Source organism: Triticum urartu, chromosome 3A (genome assembly GCF_056163025.1).
Source record: "Triticum urartu cultivar PI428250 chromosome 3A, HENAU_Tu73, whole genome shotgun sequence".
Classification (NCBI taxonomy): Eukaryota; Viridiplantae; Streptophyta; class Magnoliopsida; order Poales; family Poaceae; genus Triticum; species Triticum urartu.
In genome coordinates this window covers 114,685,982-114,703,892 of record NC_141875.1, presented here as the reverse complement: position 1 = coordinate 114,703,892, position 17,911 = coordinate 114,685,982, and the positions used below count along the sequence as shown (strand labels likewise).

At 45.9% G+C, this 17,911-nt stretch overlaps 1 protein-coding gene and 1 long non-coding RNA gene across 8 annotated transcripts; one reads left to right on the top strand and one right to left on the bottom strand.

Annotated features, from left to right (window-relative positions):
• Window positions 1–589: 589 nt before the first annotated feature.
• LOC125543153 (uncharacterized) lies at window positions 590–12,316 on the bottom strand. 7 transcript variants are annotated; one of them, XR_015618356.1, is made up of 6 exons: window positions 12,148–12,316; window positions 9,895–9,971; window positions 9,395–9,497; window positions 9,042–9,254; window positions 8,752–8,843; window positions 590–780 (listed from the first exon to the last, which is right to left on the bottom strand). It is a non-coding gene; the product is annotated as an uncharacterized LOC125543153 (long non-coding RNA). The 7 variants fall into 7 exon arrangements; XR_015618353.1 differs by lacking the exon at window positions 590–780 and adding an exon at window positions 10,594–10,679 and having other exon boundaries at window positions 8,181–8,843; window positions 9,390–9,497; XR_015618351.1 differs by lacking the exon at window positions 590–780 and adding an exon at window positions 10,594–10,679 and having other exon boundaries at window positions 8,181–8,843.
• Window positions 12,317–13,646: 1,330 nt separating this feature from the next.
• On the top strand, window positions 13,647–16,667 carry LOC147978838 (uncharacterized). Its single transcript, XM_087514912.1, has one exon. It carries the CDS (start codon window positions 13,647–13,649, stop codon window positions 16,665–16,667), a length of 3,021 nt encoding a protein of 1,006 aa, XP_087371038.1.
• The last annotated feature ends 1,244 nt before the right edge of the window (window positions 16,668–17,911 follow it).

Genomic DNA, 17,911 nt, shown 5'->3' with positions numbered 1-17,911 from the left:
CGTTCACATGACACCACTAGAGGGATGACAACATACATCTCATCAAAATATCGAACGAATACCAAATTCACATGACTACTTATAGCAAGACTTCTCCCATGTCCTCATGAACAAACGTAACTACTCACAAAGCATATTCATGTTCATAATCAGAGGGGTATTAATATGCATAATGGATCTGAACATATGATCTTTCACTAAGTAAACCAACTAGCATCAACTACAAGGAGTAATCAACACTACTAGCAACCCACGGGTACCAATCTGAGGTTTGGATACAAAGATTGGATATAAGAGATGAACTAGGGTTTAAGATGAGATGGTGCTTGTGAAGATGTTGATGGAGATTGACCCCCTCCCGATGAGAGGATTGTTGGTGGTGATGATGGTGATGATTTCCCCCTCCCGGAGAAAAGTTTCCCCGGCAGAACACCTCTGCCAGAGCCATAGATTGATTCCGCCAAGATTTCGCCTTGTGGCGGCGAAGTTTCTTCCCCAAAGCTTGCTTATGACTTTTTCTTGGACGAAAGACCTCATATAGAAGAAGATGGGCATCGGAGGGCCACCAAGAGGCCCATGAGGCCGGGGGCGCGCCCCCCACCCTCGTGGCCAGGGTGTGGCCCCCCCTCTGGAACTTTCTTCGCTCAGTATTTTTATATATTCTGGAAATAACTTCCGTGAAGTTTCAGGACTTTTGGAGCTGTGCAGAATAGTTCTCTAATATTTGCTCCTTTTCCTGCCCAGAATCCCAGCTGCCGGCATTCTCCCACTTCATGTAACCTTGTAAAATAGGAAAGAATAGGCATAAGTATTGTGACATAATGTGTAATAATAGCCCATAATGCAATAAATATCGATATAAAAGCATGATGCAAAATGGGCCTATCAATCCGTATCCGATAACATCCGCATCCGATTCGTTTCTACCCATAGATGAACCCTAACTAATTTGATGCAACTAAAATTTGAAGAACCCTAGGCAGAGGTAGGGGAGGGGGAGGAGCAGGCGTGCTCACCTCGGGTGCCTGCGACGAGGGAGGGGCAGGCGGCGTCGAGGTCGGGGTCGGGGCACGGGCGTGCGGCGGAGGGTGGCGTCGAGGTCGGGTTCGGGAGCGGCGTCGAATTCGGGGTCAGGGGCGGCGTCGAGGGTGTGCAGAGAGCGACGGGAGAGCGCGTGGCGGCCGACGGGCGGCGGCGACAGCGGAGGAGTTGGATTTGGGGGAAGTGTCCGTGGGGAAGAACGAACCACGCGGTTAAGTCAGAAGTAGCAGTAGCACATTCTAGGAAGTGCGCTACTGCTAAGCTAGCTACAACGCGTTCCTCGATACGCGCTACTGCTATTCCTTTCTCTTTTTTCCCTTTTTCATTTATTTTTCTTTACATTTTATTTTTTTTCCTTTCACCTTTTTTTATTTCTTTCATTTTCATTTACTTTTATGTTTGCTTTTCATTTAATTTTATTTCCTTTAGCAGTAGCGCCTTTCAGCGTAAACGTGCTGCTACAAAGCAAGTAGCGGTAGCGCGGTTCAACGTAGTTCGCTACTACTATGTGTAGCCTATCGGCTAAGCCGTGGGAATTTTAGTAGTAGCTCTTTTATCTTCATGTGTGCTACTGCTACAATTGTATCTGTAGCGTCGTTTACATCAGCATGCTACTGCTACTTAGTACCAGCGTGCTTTTTTAACACGTGCTACAACTAAAGTTCTGTGTATAAGGTTTTCCCTAATAGTGAAATGCCTGGATTGAGAGATGTGATGTCTCCAATAAGTTCTACAGCTGCAAAATGGAGGAGAATAGTTCTATCAGTGAACATATACTAAGAATGTCTGGGTACCACAACCACTTGACTCAGCTGGGAGTTAATCTTCCTGATGATAGTGTCATTGACAGAGTTCTTCAATCACTGCCACCAAGCTACAAGAGCTTCGTGATGAACTACAATATGCAAGGGATGGATAAGACGATTCCCGATCTCTTCGCAATGCTAAAGGCTGCGGAGGTAGAAATCAAGGAGGAGCATCAAGTGTTGATGGTCAAGAAGACCACCAGTTTCAAGAAAAAGGGTAAAGGGAAGAAGGGGAACTTCAAGAAGAACAGCAAGCAAGTTGCTGCTCAGGTGAAGAAGCCCAATTCTGGACCTAAGCCTGAGACTGAGTGCTTCTACTGCAAAGCGATTGGTCACTGAAAGCGGAACTGCCCCAAGTATTTGGTGGAGAAGAAGGATGGCAAAGTAAAGGTATATTTAATATACATGTTATTGATGTGTACCTTACCAATGCTCGCAGTAGCGCCTGAGTATTTGATACTAGTTCTGTTGCTAATATTTGCAACTCAAAACAGGGGCTACGGATTAAAGCGAAGATTGGCTAAGGACGAGGTGACGATGCGTGTGGGAAATGTTTCAAAGTTGATGTGATCGCTGTCGGCACGCTACCACTACATCTACCTTCGGGATTTGTTTTAGACCTAAATATTGTTATTTGGTGCCAGCGTTGAGCATGAACATTATATCTGAATCTTGTTTGATGTGAGACGGTTATTCATTTAAATCATAGAATAATGGTTGTTCTATTTATATGAATAATATCTTTTATGGTCATTCACCTTTGATGAGTGGTCTGTTTTTCCTAAATCTTGATAGTAGTAATACACATGTTCATAGTATTGAAGCCAAAATATATAAGTTTAATAATGATAGTGCAACTTATTTGTGGCACTGCCGTTTAGGTCATATTGGTGTAATGCGCATGAAGAAACTCCATGCTGATGGGTTTTTGGAATCACTTGATTATGAATCACTTGATGCTTGCGAACCATGCCTCATGGGCAAGATGACTAAGACTCCGTTCTCCGGAACTATGGAGCGAGCAACAGACTTGTTGGAAATAATACATATTGATGTATGAGGTCCGATGAGTGTTGATGCTCGCGGCGGGTATCGTTATTTTCTTACCTTCACAGATGATTTGAACAGATATGGGTATATCTACTTGATGAAACATAAGTCAAAAACATTTGAAAAGTTCAAAGAATTTCAGAGTGAAGTGAAAAATCATCGTAACAAGAAAATTAAGTTTCTATGATCTAATCGTGGAGGTGAATATTTGAGTTATGAGCTTGGTCTTCATTTGAAACAATGCGGAGTAGTTTCGCAACTCACGCCACCTGGAACACCACAGCGTAATGGTGTGTTCGAACATCATAACCGCACTTTATTAGATATGGTGCGATCTATGATGTCTCTCACTGATTTACCACTATCGTTTTGGGGTATGCTTTAGAGACAGCTGCATTCACGTTAAATAGGGCACCATCAAAATCGGTTAAGATGACACCTTATGAACTGTGGTTTGGCAAGAAACCCAAGTTGTCGTTTCTTAAAGTTTGGGGCTGTGATGCTTATGTGAAAAAGTTTCAACCTGATAAGCTCAAACCCAAATCGGAGAAATGTGTCTTCATAGGATATCCAAAGGAGACTGTTGGGTACACCTTCTATCACAGATCCGAAGGCAAGATATTCATTGCTAAGAATGGATCCTTTCTAGAGAAGGAGTTTCTCTCTAAAGAAGTGAGTGGGAGGAAAGTAGAACTTGACGAGGTAATTGTACCTACTCCCTTATTGGAAAGTAGTTCATCACAGAAATCAATTCCAGTGATTACTACACCAGTAAGTGAGGAAGCTAATGATGATGATCATGAAACTTCTTATCAAGTTACTACCGAACCTCGTAGGTCCACCAGAGTAAGATCCGCACCAGAGTGGTACGGCAATCCTGTTCTGGAGGTCATGTTACTTGACCATGACGAACCTACGAACTATGAGGAAGCGATGATGAGCCCAGATTCTGCAAAATGGCTTGAAGCTATGAAATCTGAGATGGGATCCATGTATGAGAACAATGTGTGGACTTTGGTTGACTTGTCCAATGATCGGCAAGCAATAGAGAATAAATGGATCTTCAAGAAGAAGACTGGCGCTGACGGTAATGTTACTGTCTACAAAGCTTGACTTGTTGCGAAAGGTTTTTGACAAATTCAAGGAGTTGACTACGATGAGACCTTCTCACCCATAGCGATGCTTAAGTCCATCTGAATCATGTTCGCAATTGCCGCATTTTATGATTATGAAATTTGGCAAATGGATGTCAAAACTGCATTCCTTAATAGATATCTTAAAGAAGAGTTGTATATGATGCAACCAGAAGGTTTTGTCGATCCACATGGTGCTAACAAAGTGTGCAAGCTCCAACGATCCATTTATGGACTGGTGCAAGCCTCTCGGAGTTGGAATATACGCTTTGATAGTGTGATCAAAGCATATGGTTTTATACAAACTTTTGGAGAAGCCTGTATTTACAAGAAAGTGAGTGGGAGCTTTATAGCATTTCTGATATTATATGTGGATGACATATTATTGATCGAAAATGATACTGAATTTCTGAATAGCATAAAAGGATACTTGAATAAGAAGTTTTCAATGAAAGACCTCGGTGAAGGTGCTTATATATTAGGCATCAAGATTTATAGAGATAGATCAAGACGCTTAATTGGACTTTCACAAAGCACATACCTTGATAAAGTTTTGAAGAAGTTCAATATGGATCAAGCAAAGAAAGGGTTCTTGCCTGTGTTACAAGGTGTGAAGTTGAGTCAGACTCAATGCCCGACCACTTCAGAAGATAGAGAGAAAATGAAAGTCATTCCCTATGCTTCAGTCATAGGTTCTATCATATATGCAGTGATGTGTACCAGACCTAATGTGTGCCTTTCTATTAGTTTAGCAGGGAGGTACCAACGTAATCCAGGAGTGGATCACTAGACAGCGGTCAAGAACATCCTGAAATACCTGAAAAGGACTATGGATATGTTTCTCGTTTATGGAGGTGACAAAGAGCTCATCGTAAACGGTTACGTCGATGCAAGCTTTGACATTGATCCGAATGACTCTAAGTCACAAACCGGATACGTATTTTTATTAAATGGTGGAGCTGTCAGTTGGTGCAGTTCCAAGCAGAGCGTCGTGGCGGGATCTACATGCGAAGCGGAGTACATAGCTGCTTCCGAAGCAGCAAATGAAGGAGTCTGGATGAAGGAGTTCATATCCGATCTAGGTGTCATACCTAGTGCATCAGGTCCAATGAAAATCTTTTATGACAATACTGGTGCAATTGCCTTGGCAAGGGTATGCAGATTTTACAAGAGAACCAAACACATCAAGAGACGCTTCAATTCCATCCGCGATCAAGTCAAGGAGGGAGACATAGAGATTTGCAAGATAGATACGGATCTGAATGTTGCAGACCCATTGACTAAGCCTCTCTCACGAGCAAAACATGATCAACACCAAGACTCTATGGGTGTTAGAATCATTACAATATAATCTAGATTATTGACTCTAGTGCAAGTGGGAGACTGAAGGAAATATGCTACAATTGTACTAACCGGAAACTTAGTACATGTGTGAATACATAGACAAACAGAGTGTCACTAGTATGCCTCTACTTGACTAGCTCATTAATCAAAGATGGTTAAGTTTCATAGCCATGGACAAAGAGTTGTCATTTGATGAATGGGATCACATCATTAGAGAAGGATGTGATTAACTTGACCCATTCGTTAGCTTAGCACGATGATCGTTTAGTTTACTGTTATTACTTTCTCCATAACTTATACATGTTCCTATGACTGAGATTATGCAACTCACAAATACTGGAGGAACACTTAGTGTGCTATCAAACGTCACAACATAACTGGGTCACTATAAAGATGCTCTACAGGTGTCTTCGATGGTGATTGTTGAGTTGGCATAGATCAAGATTAGGATGTGTCACTCCGTGTATCGGAGAGGTATCTCTGGGCCCTCTCGGTAATGCACATCACTATAAGCCTTGCAAGCAATGTGACTAATGTGTTAGTTACGGGATGTTGCATTACGGAATGACTAAAGAGACTTGCTGGTAATGAGATTGAACTAGGTATTGAGATACCGACGATCGAATCTCGGACAAGTAACATACCGATGACAAAGGGAACAACGTATGTTGTTATGCGGTTTGACCGATAAAGATCTTCGTAGAATATGTAGGAACCAATATGACCATCCAGGTTCTGCTATTGGTTATTGATCAGAGATGAGTCTCGGTCATGTCTACATAGTTCTCGAACCCGTAGGGTCCGCGCGCTTAACGTTCGGTGACAATCGGTATTATGAGTTTATGTGTTTTGATTTATCGAAGGTTGTTCGGAGTCCCGGATGTGATCACGGGCATGATGAGGAGTCTCGAAATGGTCGAGATGTAAAGATCGATATATTGGATGACTATGTTTGGACATTGGAATGGTTCCGTGTGAGTTCGGGCATTTACCAGAGTACCGGGAGATTACCGGAACCCCCCGAGAAGTATATGGGCCTTATTGGACCATAGTGGGAGATACGAGAAGGAAGCCTAGGAGGCCCCCCCCCCAAGCCCAATCCGAATTGGGTGGGGGGCCGACCCCCCTTTCCTTCCTCCTTCCTCCCCCTTCCTTCCTCTCCTAGTCCAACTAGGGAGGGGGAGGGAATCCTACTCCCGGTGGGAGTAGGGCTCCTCCAGGGCATGCCATAGAGGGTCGGCCCTCCCCCCTCCTCCACTCCTTTATATACGGGGGAGGGGGCACCCCAAAGACACACAAGTTGACAATTGTCTTAGCCGTGTACGGTGCCCCCCTTCACCATAATCCACCTCGGTCATATCGTTGCAGTGCTTAGGCGAATCCCTATTTCGGTAGCTTCATCATCACCGTCATCACGCTGTCGTCCTCACGAAACTCTCCCTCGACACTCAGCTGGATCTAGAATTCGTGGGACGTCACCGAGCTGAAAGTGTGCAGATCGCGGAGGTGCCGTATCTTTGGTGCTAGGATCGGTTGGATCGTGAAGACGTTCGACTACATCAACCGCGTTGTCATAACGCTTCCGCTTATGGTCTACGAGGGTACGTGGATAACACTCTTTCCTCCTCATTGCTATGCATCACCTAGATGGATCTTGCGTGTGCGTAGGAATTTTTTTAAAATTACTGCGTTTCCCAACACCCCGACAGTTACCAACCGGGACCAAAGGCCCTCCTGCCTGGGCTCGTCGCTGCGGCCACATGGAGCACCATCTGTCCCGGTTCATAAGCAAACCGGGACTAAAGGTGATGGGCTTTAGTCCCGATTCCAGAACCGGGACAAATAAGACTTTAAAACCAGGACAAATGGGCCTTTTCTACTAGTGGATAAGGCCCCTTGTGGAAATAGAGGTAAGGAGAAGTTGTAGGTCAAAACAAGTTGCAGGTCAAAACAATCTGATAGAAATTGCGTGTCATGCCATACATTACCTCCTATTATTCCTACAAAAGTAGTTTAGAACCTTAACACTACTTTTTGTAAGGTTAATGCCAAGGACACCATAGAGGATCTTCTGATGAACAAGAATAAGAAGAGCAAGAGCGCAAGCACTGTAAAGGATCTAACCACAGGCATCAAGGCCCCTGAAAAGGAGAAGAGCAAGGCCTCCATAGGGCAGAGCCAGTAGATCACTACAAGAAATATGTCAACTTGCGACCATCACTATTGGTCACTGAAAGATCATTGTTTTTCATTTATGACATTTTTGTGACCAAAAACAGATGGTCAAAAGCTAGCTGTCATAAACTAAAATTAAAGACCTTCTCTGTGAGAAGGTCGTGGAATTCCACGACCAAAACGAAAGGTCATTGATTCTATAACCTTCTGTTTTGGTCACTAGCTGTCTGCCCAGGCCACGTCGGATCCAACGTGGCAATCTGACATGGCAAAATTGCGACCAATTGAAAAGGTCAATGATAAGATTCAGTCCGGTCCAATTAGGTGTCTATATGGGCCGAGCTCATTAATTCAGCCCATTTAGTTTGTTTTCCCTGGTGATTTCTGCACGGGCCATACTTCCATATTAGGGGGCCTCGGCCTTTTTTGCAATATATTTTTTTATTTTCTGAGGCTTTTTTGTTTCACTTTTTAAACAGACCAATGCTTGTTGGGCTGTGGCCTTTTTCAGCCCAATTAGTTGTCTAGTATTAGATCTCGGATTTTGAAATAAATGTTTGGACCAAATTGTTTGGGCACAAGACCTCTTTAATCCAGTTACACACGCATCGGACATTTTTTCATATTCAAATCAGGAAAACTCAATGTCGAAATCAAATCATCCATCATATCACATCACATAACACATCTCCTAGGTTTAGATAGCATAACAAAATCATCTCAGGAATACATTTCCTTACACGGGAATTATGGCACATATGCTACTATCCTAACATGTACGTATATGCATGTGTGCTTGCTTGATCGGCGCATGCATCACTATAGCAGCCAAGCAAGTAGGCATTGTTTACGTCTACTCACAGCTTTCCTCACACCAGAGAAAGAATCAAAACAAAAAATATTAGTAACTTTAAATCAGAAAGTATATCCACATCACCATAAAATAGTCGCAGACCATCACACAGAAGCCAAATACTATGAACTGATGATTAGTAGACACGGACATGATTCAGCTAAGTAATGGCTACGACAAGCAAAAGTGACAAGTGTGTAAGCAAGCTGCTAGTGTACACAAGGTGATTGAGCTCCTGCTGTTTAGTACGTATACATGATAGGCTACTGCTGCTAGTGTTCTAAACCAACAGAGCATGCTATAGGAGCAGAAAATAGGGAGCTAGGGCTAGAAGCTGGAGCTGACTCACCGGAGAGCTTGTGGTCGCCGCCGTCACACCGGTCGCCTCAAGAAGCACCACCGCGCCGGAGATGGTGCTAGATGTGAGCAAGAGCAGAGCACCTGCTGCGTCCATTTCAAAATAGAACAAGAACAAAAAATTAGGAAGGGTTGCAAACTCATTCATTCTCTGGGCAGTTTGATTTGATTGACACACAGCAGCAGGATGAGGGTAGCATCTCGATTTCGACAGCAACAGTAGCGGTAGGAATGTAGGATTGAGCTGGACAGATAAATGAACAGGAGGGAGCAGGGAGCGACCTTGTGCGTGGGGTGGTGGTTGTAGGGCTGGACGTCGAGCTCGTGGGGCTTCTGGCTAGGAAGTACCAGCAGGGTCTAGAAACTTCCATCGCACGGAATTTCCGCGACAACGGTAGTGTAGTTTGTCTCCCGGGCAGTTTGGCTCACAGGATTGATCCGTCAGGAAACACAAACTTCCTCAGCAGATCGAAGTCATGGTTTTCGGGTTTGTCACTGCCATAATCTCACGCAGAGTTAGCATCAAAGATTTCTTTCAGTTTCAGCACATGAAAAGAAAACTGAAAGTTGTCTAAAGATATACATGTGTGGAAAAGCTAAAAGTTCTCCACTGCCTGTAATGTTCATTACCTCACCTATATAGCACAACCGTCGACTGCCCACGCTGCAGCATGGTATTCCGCCATCGGGTGAATGCTCTGTCAACACGACAATGAGCAGTGGCAGACACGAGTGAAGCTACCAAGACAATATAAAATTTATATAATCAGTACCACTACTCAATTTTTGCAATAGTTCAGAAAAGAACAATGAGTTTTCAGTAAAGAGGAATATGTTTAAATTTAGGGGCGCTTCTATCTTTTTGTCATAAGAAGTGGCTAGAGCCTTCTCTGTTTGGTGAAGGTGCCGATGGTATGCACGTCTGTATTTACAAGAACAACAGCTGGGCTTTTTGTATGAGTAAGGAAAGGATAGATGATTTTTTTTAAGATGCACAAACCAAGGCACAACAAGTTTTTACCAGACTGTCAACATATATACAGTATTGCAGTTATATTTTACAATCAGGTAGACACACTTGGCATATGCACAACAAATAGAATCTGCCAACATGTGATAAGAACAAAGAACCTACCTATTGGATTTGATTAAATTTCTCTCTCTGCTCATCCTCAAGCGCAACTCCACCGAGAACAACATCCTTTATTTGGCCTGGCAAGGAAATGAAAAGGCACCATTAGGAACGGAAAATGCATATGAGACAGCTATCTATCAAGCACTTGACTGAAACAACAAGAAATCGTCAGCCTCTACCTCTAGTCTGGTACCAAATCCCCACAAAATCATGCGGGCCAAAGTCACAAGAACAAAAGCAGGTTATAGCCAGGATCTATGATAATTTTCTACTATGCACTAGTATTGCTGGATAACTCGTCTAGCAAGACAAAATACACAGGATAAACTCGTCGGGCGTACAAGGCGGGCTTGCTGCAACCACAAAATCACAAGCCCTCTAAAACCTGGTGCCCATGTTCCTATTATTATTCTATCTAACTAGATGATCTGTGTGGCTTGGTGACGAAAGCAATCTAAGAAAGTAATCTAGCAACATCTGGTTTGAGATAATCATCCATCCACGCTTGTGATTATGTAGGAACAGTAGTAGTAACCGGCACGACGACGCAGTGAAAGGAAACAGTAACTGGTGATTAACAATACAGTACATGGTCTACACAGTTAGCTGAAGCGTTGTTGTCTGAATCCACACAGTTCACTGAATATCTTGGACACTGCATCTTCAGGTCTGACAAGGCAGGGAGAAGGAGAGGGTTACCTACAGCTGCAGGCAGGAAGATGGGTGGGAGTTGGGCGAGGACCATGGTGACCTTCCGTGCTTCCTCCCTCCCTCCTCGAGTGGTTCTCCAATCCAACACATACATATATATACAGAATTCAGCATGAATCATTGGTCTTAGGCCCTGTTTGGTTCGGCTGTGGATTTCTAAAAGCAGCTGTGAAAAATCTGATGTGGAAAAACAGCTGTGGAAAATCTGATGTGAAAAAGATGTAGGTCATTTGGCAAAATAGCTTATACAACTTTTTCAGATTTTGGCCCGCAGCGGAATCATATTTTGGAAAGCACGTCCTGGGCTGCTTCCGCTTTTGGTTCAGATTTTGACAGCGGATTTCTGGAATCGGATTCTGCTGGGTTCGCCCTTTGGTTCAGATTCTGCTGCGCGGCAGCGGAATCCATCGATAAAAGCTGAACCAAACAGGGCCTTAGTTGTATATGAGACTAGTTGGGCTGTGTATTCTAAGCTCCAAGCAAGGTACAGAAGAAACTGAAGATGAACCGTATATAACAGAGTAAAAAATCAAATAGAAACCCAAAAAATAAATACAAGTATAACAGGAAGGATTACAACAGGTTCAATTCAATCAATTCCTAAGCATTGAATCAATAGCATAAGCATGCAGCAACAACATAAGCATTTAATCAATAGCAGTGTGAGCATAGGCATTAAATCAGCAGCAGCAACTGATCGAAACCAAAAGGTTCCAGATCATGTACGCTGGTCCTATACTTCTATCTTCAATAGAATGTTGCAATCAAACATTCTGGAATCTAGATAAACATGGACATCAAGCAAACTATGCATGTAGGACGATTCATCAGCTAAAAACGAGAGGCATTTTGGGTGATTACCAAATACAGCCTTCTAAAGCGTGGTTATATGGTCTGAAACTCTGAATCAAGTGGCCAACAAGTGGCTGCTAGGTGAGTATCGATGACTCAGCCACGGTTACTGACTGTCTCACCATAGATGTATACTACGTAAAATGCGTAGCGCGTGTCCATCCCAGTGGATGAAGACGCGTAGTGTGAGGGAGTGTGGGCGCCAGACGGAGACGATCAAGTATATACTGACTCAACAATTCAGTCAAAGTCACATGGATTATCAATCTATATATGAAACCTTCCGCATTAATAGGATGCATGCACTATACTAGTGTTGTGTTGTGTTGCAGGGTTCAGACCTGGGATGGTCAAGACTCAAAGTACCCACAAAATAAAATAAAATGTTTCAGTTCATTTGCACGTGGCACTGTCCATTTCATAAGAGTAATCGGTACCACGAGTAACCCATTGGCTGCACTAGATAATATCATGGATTCATGGTCGAATCATGCTGATAAGGCCACACTGACATGAACTAACTGAAATTTGGATTCTCTGGGAACGATGGTATCTGTACTAAGGTTGCATTGACACAAACCAATTGTAATATGTACAAGCGAATGAAACTGGAACTCAAAGATTCAGTGGAGGCTAAATGCATATAGAAAAACATCGATTTGGATCTAGAGGTAGAGAGGGGAATCTCACCCCGTTCGCTAGGCGGGGAAGAGGAAGCAGCCACCGGCCCACGCGCTGGGGGAGAGGAGGCAGGTGCTCCTCCACCTCCTCTGGCCACTAGGATGGCTCGCCGGGGACGGCTGCTTTGGGAGGAGGACGCGAATCCGCGTGAGGACGTACGGGACCGGAGAAGATTCACTGGTGGGGGGGGGGGGGGGGGGGGGGGGGGGGGGGGGGGGCTGTGGCCGGCGTGTAGCTTGGGTGGATCCTCCTCGAGGAGCTTGGCCTTGGCGCGGCGGATCTTGGCGTTGAGCACGCGCCGTCGATGGTGGGAGAGGCGGTCGCCCGAGCAAATCAATGAGAAGGGGTCAGAGGTCATGGTCGTGCGAGGCAAATCGCCAGTAAAACGACTCAGCTGCGGGAGGAGACAGACCTGATTTGGCCGGCGGGGACCGCTGCGTGTCCTCGCCATCGAGGATCTGGCCGCCGTCTCGCTCGCACGGCATGGATCCGCCCGCCGCATCATGGTCGGAGTGGAGAAGATGGTGAGGTCGGCGGCGGAGCCGAAGGGGCCGGAGACGGAGGCTGGCCGCGCCTGGGACGCCATTTGATGCTCTGCGATCCGTGGGCGAGGAGCGAGGCGATGAGGAGCTGGCACGCGGGCGCGAACGGCTGGAGCAGGTGGTCATCCTCGAAGGCGAGGAGGAGCGGCTTGAGGTGGGAGGGGAGGGGAGGTCGCGGCGGGATCGGCCGTCGTAGGTGGCAGCGGCGGTCCAATGGAGGGAGAGGGGAGAGGGGTTAGGGTTTGGGCTGCGGATCGTGGGGGGGGGGGGGGGGGGGGGGAGTGGTGTGCGGTGGGTGAGTGGTGGCATTCGGCCACTGACAGGTGGGCCCGCGAGGAATTAGGCCCACATGTCAGTGTCCTCAATGACATGTGCTGTAGGTGAGGGCAGCTGCTTTCGGGTGGGTGTGGGTGGGGAGAGGATGAGGGGTGTGGACCGTTGGATCTAGCAGTATCCGACGGTCTCTAATGCTTGATCCGCGTGATATGTCCATAGACCAATCAGAACGAAGTGCAGGCTTTGATGACGTTATGACCATCTAAAATGGTCGCAATCAATACAGGCTTTCTTGATGGTTATTAAGTTCTTGCTCTAGGTTTTGCTGGAGGCGATCGTCAAGGCGACTAGGTTTTGCTGGGCCAACGCCGTCCGCCCCCGGCGGCGGCGCTGGTGCCGGCGCTCTTGTCCCAGGGCGGCGACCTCGTGTCATTGCTGCTGGTCATCCAATCTCTACTACAGGCTTTCTTGATGGTTTTCCACCAGGGTTCTGAGAGTAGATTCGTTGTCTGCTTCTTCGTCTACGGCCGGTGAAGCATATGTTGCAGGATTTGTTGAAGCTGTGATCTGGCGTTTAGCCTAGATTTATTGTTGTGAGGGTGATAATCGTTTGTGGGCAATGAAGACCGTTTGCTGGAACTGCCGTGGTATGGCCAGTACCGCGGCAGAGAGGGCACTTCTGGACGTGGTATGGCCAGTACCGCGGCAGAGAGGGCACTTCTGGACGTCCAGAAGCAATGGGGGGCGGATGTATTTTTTCTGTCCAAGACGCATCTGAATAAAGTTAGGGCAGAAAAGCTAATGAGAAAATTAAAGATGGATCGCTTTGATGTGGTGGAGAGTGTAGGGGCTAGCGGTGGCCTCTTACTGTTCTGGCGCAATCCTTTTGTGCTAGAAGTGATGGGTAAGACAAAGAATTTCATTGACGTAAAAGTGGGTGCGGTGACGGATGAGAATTGGCGATTTACTGGATTCTATGGTGAACCCAAATGGGAAGATAAGCATCTGACTTGGGACTGCCTGAGGAACCTGTACTTGCAGGCATCTCTGCCGTGGGTTGTCATAGGGGATTTCAAGGAAATCCTCTACTCTCATGAGAAAGAAGGAGGAGCTCCAAGACCAGTACGTATGATGCAGAATTTCCGCGATGCTCTGGTTGATTGCGAGCTGGATGACATGAGTTGCTCAGGAGAACTTTTCACTTGGAGAAGGCGACGCCTCAGGGAACGACTGGACCGGGCTGTGTGCAACGCTGGGTTCCATGGCCTTTTTCCTGATGCAAAGATAGTTAATGCTCCACATACAAAATCGGACCATCGACCTCTAGTGTTGGACACAGAGGGTGATGCGGAAAGCACATTCCATCATGAGAAGGGACAGCGACGGTTTGAGGCAAGCTGGCTCAAAGAAAGCGACGTTGTGGACAGAGTTACTGAGGCATGGAATCGAACGCCCAGTTCGGTACCACTGTCAGAACGAACAGCGGCAGTGCATTTGGAGCTGCATGACTGGAACCGAAGAGTTCTGAAGTCCCCCCAACGCCGTCTCAAAAACCTGAAGGAGGAACTTGAATCTCTGCGGTCGGGGCCACTCACTGATGAGTCGGCGGACAGGCAGAGACATCTGCTGATTGAGATTGAAGAGACCATGGAGAAAGAAGAAATCTATTGGGTTCAACGAGCTAGAGCGAATTGGCTTAAATTTGGTGACCAAAACACAAACTTTTTCAACAATTTTGCATCAGCCAGGAAGAAGAGGAACTTCATTCGTCGGCTTATTGACGATAGCGGGAATTGGAGAGAGGACAATGAATCTATGAAATCGTTGATTGATAACTATTTTCAGCATCTCCTTTCTGCAGAAGTTACTGTTCCAAACCTAGAGGTCCTTGATAAAGTAAAGCCTAAAGTTTCACCTTATATGAATGAAGCTCTACTTGCACCTTATACGGAGGAAGAGGTAAAGCGAGCGTTGTTCAGCATTGGGGATTTGAAGGCCCCTGGTCCCGATGGCTTACATGCGATCTTTTATAAAGAATTCTGGCACCTCTTAGGTGATGACCTCATGAAAGAAGTTTCGCAGGCAGTGAACAATGGGGTGATTCCCGAAGGATGGAACACCACCACAATTGTTTTGATCCCCAAAGTTGATACACCGGAGAAGGTCACACAATTTAGACTGATAAGTTTATGCAATGTGGTCTATAAAGTCATTGCAAAACTGTTGGCAGCTAGGCTAAAAGTTTTCCTTCCTGATATTATTAGTGAAACACAAAGTGCATTTGTCCCTGGTCGGATCATCACTGACAATGTAATTGTCGCTTATGAGTGTTTGCACACTATGAAGAAGAAAAAGAGGGGGAAGGTTGGAACATGTGTAGTAAAATTAGACATGCATAAGGCATATAACCGAGTTGAGTGGGTGTTCTTGGAGGCAATATTGCAGAAATTGGGCTTTGACACCCGATGGATCTCACTTATCATGGCATGTGTCACATCTGTACAGTACAAAGTGAGATTTAATTCAAATGAGACGGAGCAATTTTCACCAACTAGAGGCTTGAGACAAGGGGACCCCTTGTCCCCATATTTGTTTTTGCTATGCGCTGAAGGTCTGTCAGCTTTAATTACTCATGAAGAGGAGAATGGGCACCTAAAGGGAGTCCAGGTTTGTTGTGACTCTCCGTTTATTTCTCACTTATTATTTGCTGATGACTCATTGATACTCATGAGGGCGGATTCTGCCAATGCTACTACTCTTAAGAGGATTCTGGATGACTACTGTGCTGCTTCCGGGCAACTGGTTAGTGCCGCCAAGTCCTCTATCTATTTCACTCCTAATACTCATGTTGATGAGAAGGTGGAAGTTTGCGAGATCCTTGATATTATGACTGAATCCTTGTCGGATAAATATTTGGGTCTTCCATCAATGATCGGTGTTGATCGGCTGGATTGCTTTAAGCATCTTATTGAAAGAATACAGAAGCTAGTGAATGGGTGGAAAGAAAGAACGTTATCTTATGGTGGTAAGGAGGCTCTAATCAAAGTTGTGGCTCAAGCCATCCCGACATATGCGATGGGTGTATTCAAATTTCCAAAAAAAATATGTAAGGCAATCACTGATACTATATCGCATTTTTGGTGGGGTGACGGTGAGGACCAACGAAAATTACATTGGTTTGCATGGTGGAAGATGTGCGTCCCTAAGGTATGGGGCGGTATGGGTTTCCGTGATATCCAAAGTTTCAATCTTGCAATGCTTGCTAAACAATGCTGGCGTCTCATTGATAATTATGGTTCGCTATGTGCAAAAGTTTTAAGATCAAAGTACTATCCTTCTGGTGACTTGTTAAACTGTGATCTAAAGAAGGGATCCTCCTATGCATGGCAAAGCATTTGGTCAGGAATCCAGACTTTTAAAAAGGGCTGCATATGGAGAGTCGGAAACGGATTGAAAATCAATATTTGGGAGGACTGTTGGATACCAAAAAGTAGCTCCCGGAAGATTATCACAGCTCGTGGTAATTGTGTTCTCACTACAGTTAATGAGCTCATAAGTCCAGTCACGGGAGAATGGGATGAAGCATTGATCCGTGATAATTTCTGGCATATTGATGCTGAGAGAATTCTGCAAATCCCAATATTTCAGCATGACACTAAGGACTTTATTGCTTGGCACCTCACAAAATCAGGCATATGTTGGGGAACGTAGCAGAAATTCAAAATTTTCCTACGTGTCACCAAGATCTATCTATGGAGAGACTAGCAACGAGGGGAAGAAGAGTGCATCTACATACCCTTGTAGATCGCTAAGCGGAAGCGTTCAAGTGAACGGGGTTGATGGAGCTGTACTCGTCGTGATTCAAATCACCGATGACCAAGTGCCAAACGCACGACACATCCGCGTTCAACACACGTACAGCCTAGTGACGTCTCCCATGCCTTGATCCAGCAAGGAGAGAGGGAGAGTTTGAGGAGGACTCCATCCAGCAGCAGCACAACGGCGTGGTGGTGATGGAGGAGCGTGGCAATCCTGCAGGGCTTCGCCAAGCACCGCAGAAGAGGAGAAGAACTTGGGAGAGAGGGAGGGGCTGCACCAAAGGCAAAAAGTGTGTCTTAGAGGCCCTCCTACCCCCACTATATATAGGGATCCCAAGGGGGGGTGCGCCAGCCCTAGGAGATCCAATCTCCTAGGGGGCGGCGGCCAGGGGAGGAGTCCTCCCCCCCAAGGCACCTAGGAGGTGCCTTCCCCTGCTGGGACTCTTCCTTTAGGGTTTCCCCAGGCGCATGGGCCTCTTGGGGCTGGTGCCCTTGGCCCATGTAGGCCAAGGCGCACCCCCTACAGCCCATGTGGCCCCCGGGGCAGGTGGCCCCACCCGGTGGGCCCCCGGGACCCTTCCGGTGGTCCCGGTACAATACCGATGACCCCGAAACTTGTCCCGATGGCCGAAACAGGACTTCCCATATATAAATCTTTACCTCCGGACCATTCCGGAACTCCTCGTGACGTCCGGTATCTCATCCGGGACTCCGAACAACATTCAGGTTACCGCATACTAATATCTCTACAACCCTAGCGTCACCGAACCTTAAGTGTAGACCCTACGGGTTCGGGAGACATGCAGACATGACCGAGACGTTCTCCGGTCAATAACCAACAGCGGGATCTGGATACCCATGTTGGCTCCCACATGTTCCACGATGATCTCATCGGATGAACCACGATGTCAAGGACTTAATCAATCCCGTATACAATTCCCTTTGTCTAGCGGTATTGTACTTGCCCGAGATTCGATCGTCGGTATCCTTATACCTTGTTCAATCTCGTTACCGGCAAGTCTCTTTACTCGTTCCGTAACACATCATCCCGTGATCAACTCTTTGGTCACATTGCGCATATGATGATGTCCTACCGAGTGGGCCCAGAGATACCTCTCCGCTTACACGGAGTGACAA

Bases quoted from the DNA above. Each gene is read 5' to 3' on its own strand.
- LOC147978838 (XM_087514912.1), top strand. From the start codon at position 13,647: ATGGCCAGTACCGCGGCAGAGAGGGCACTTCTGGACGTCCAGAAGCAA.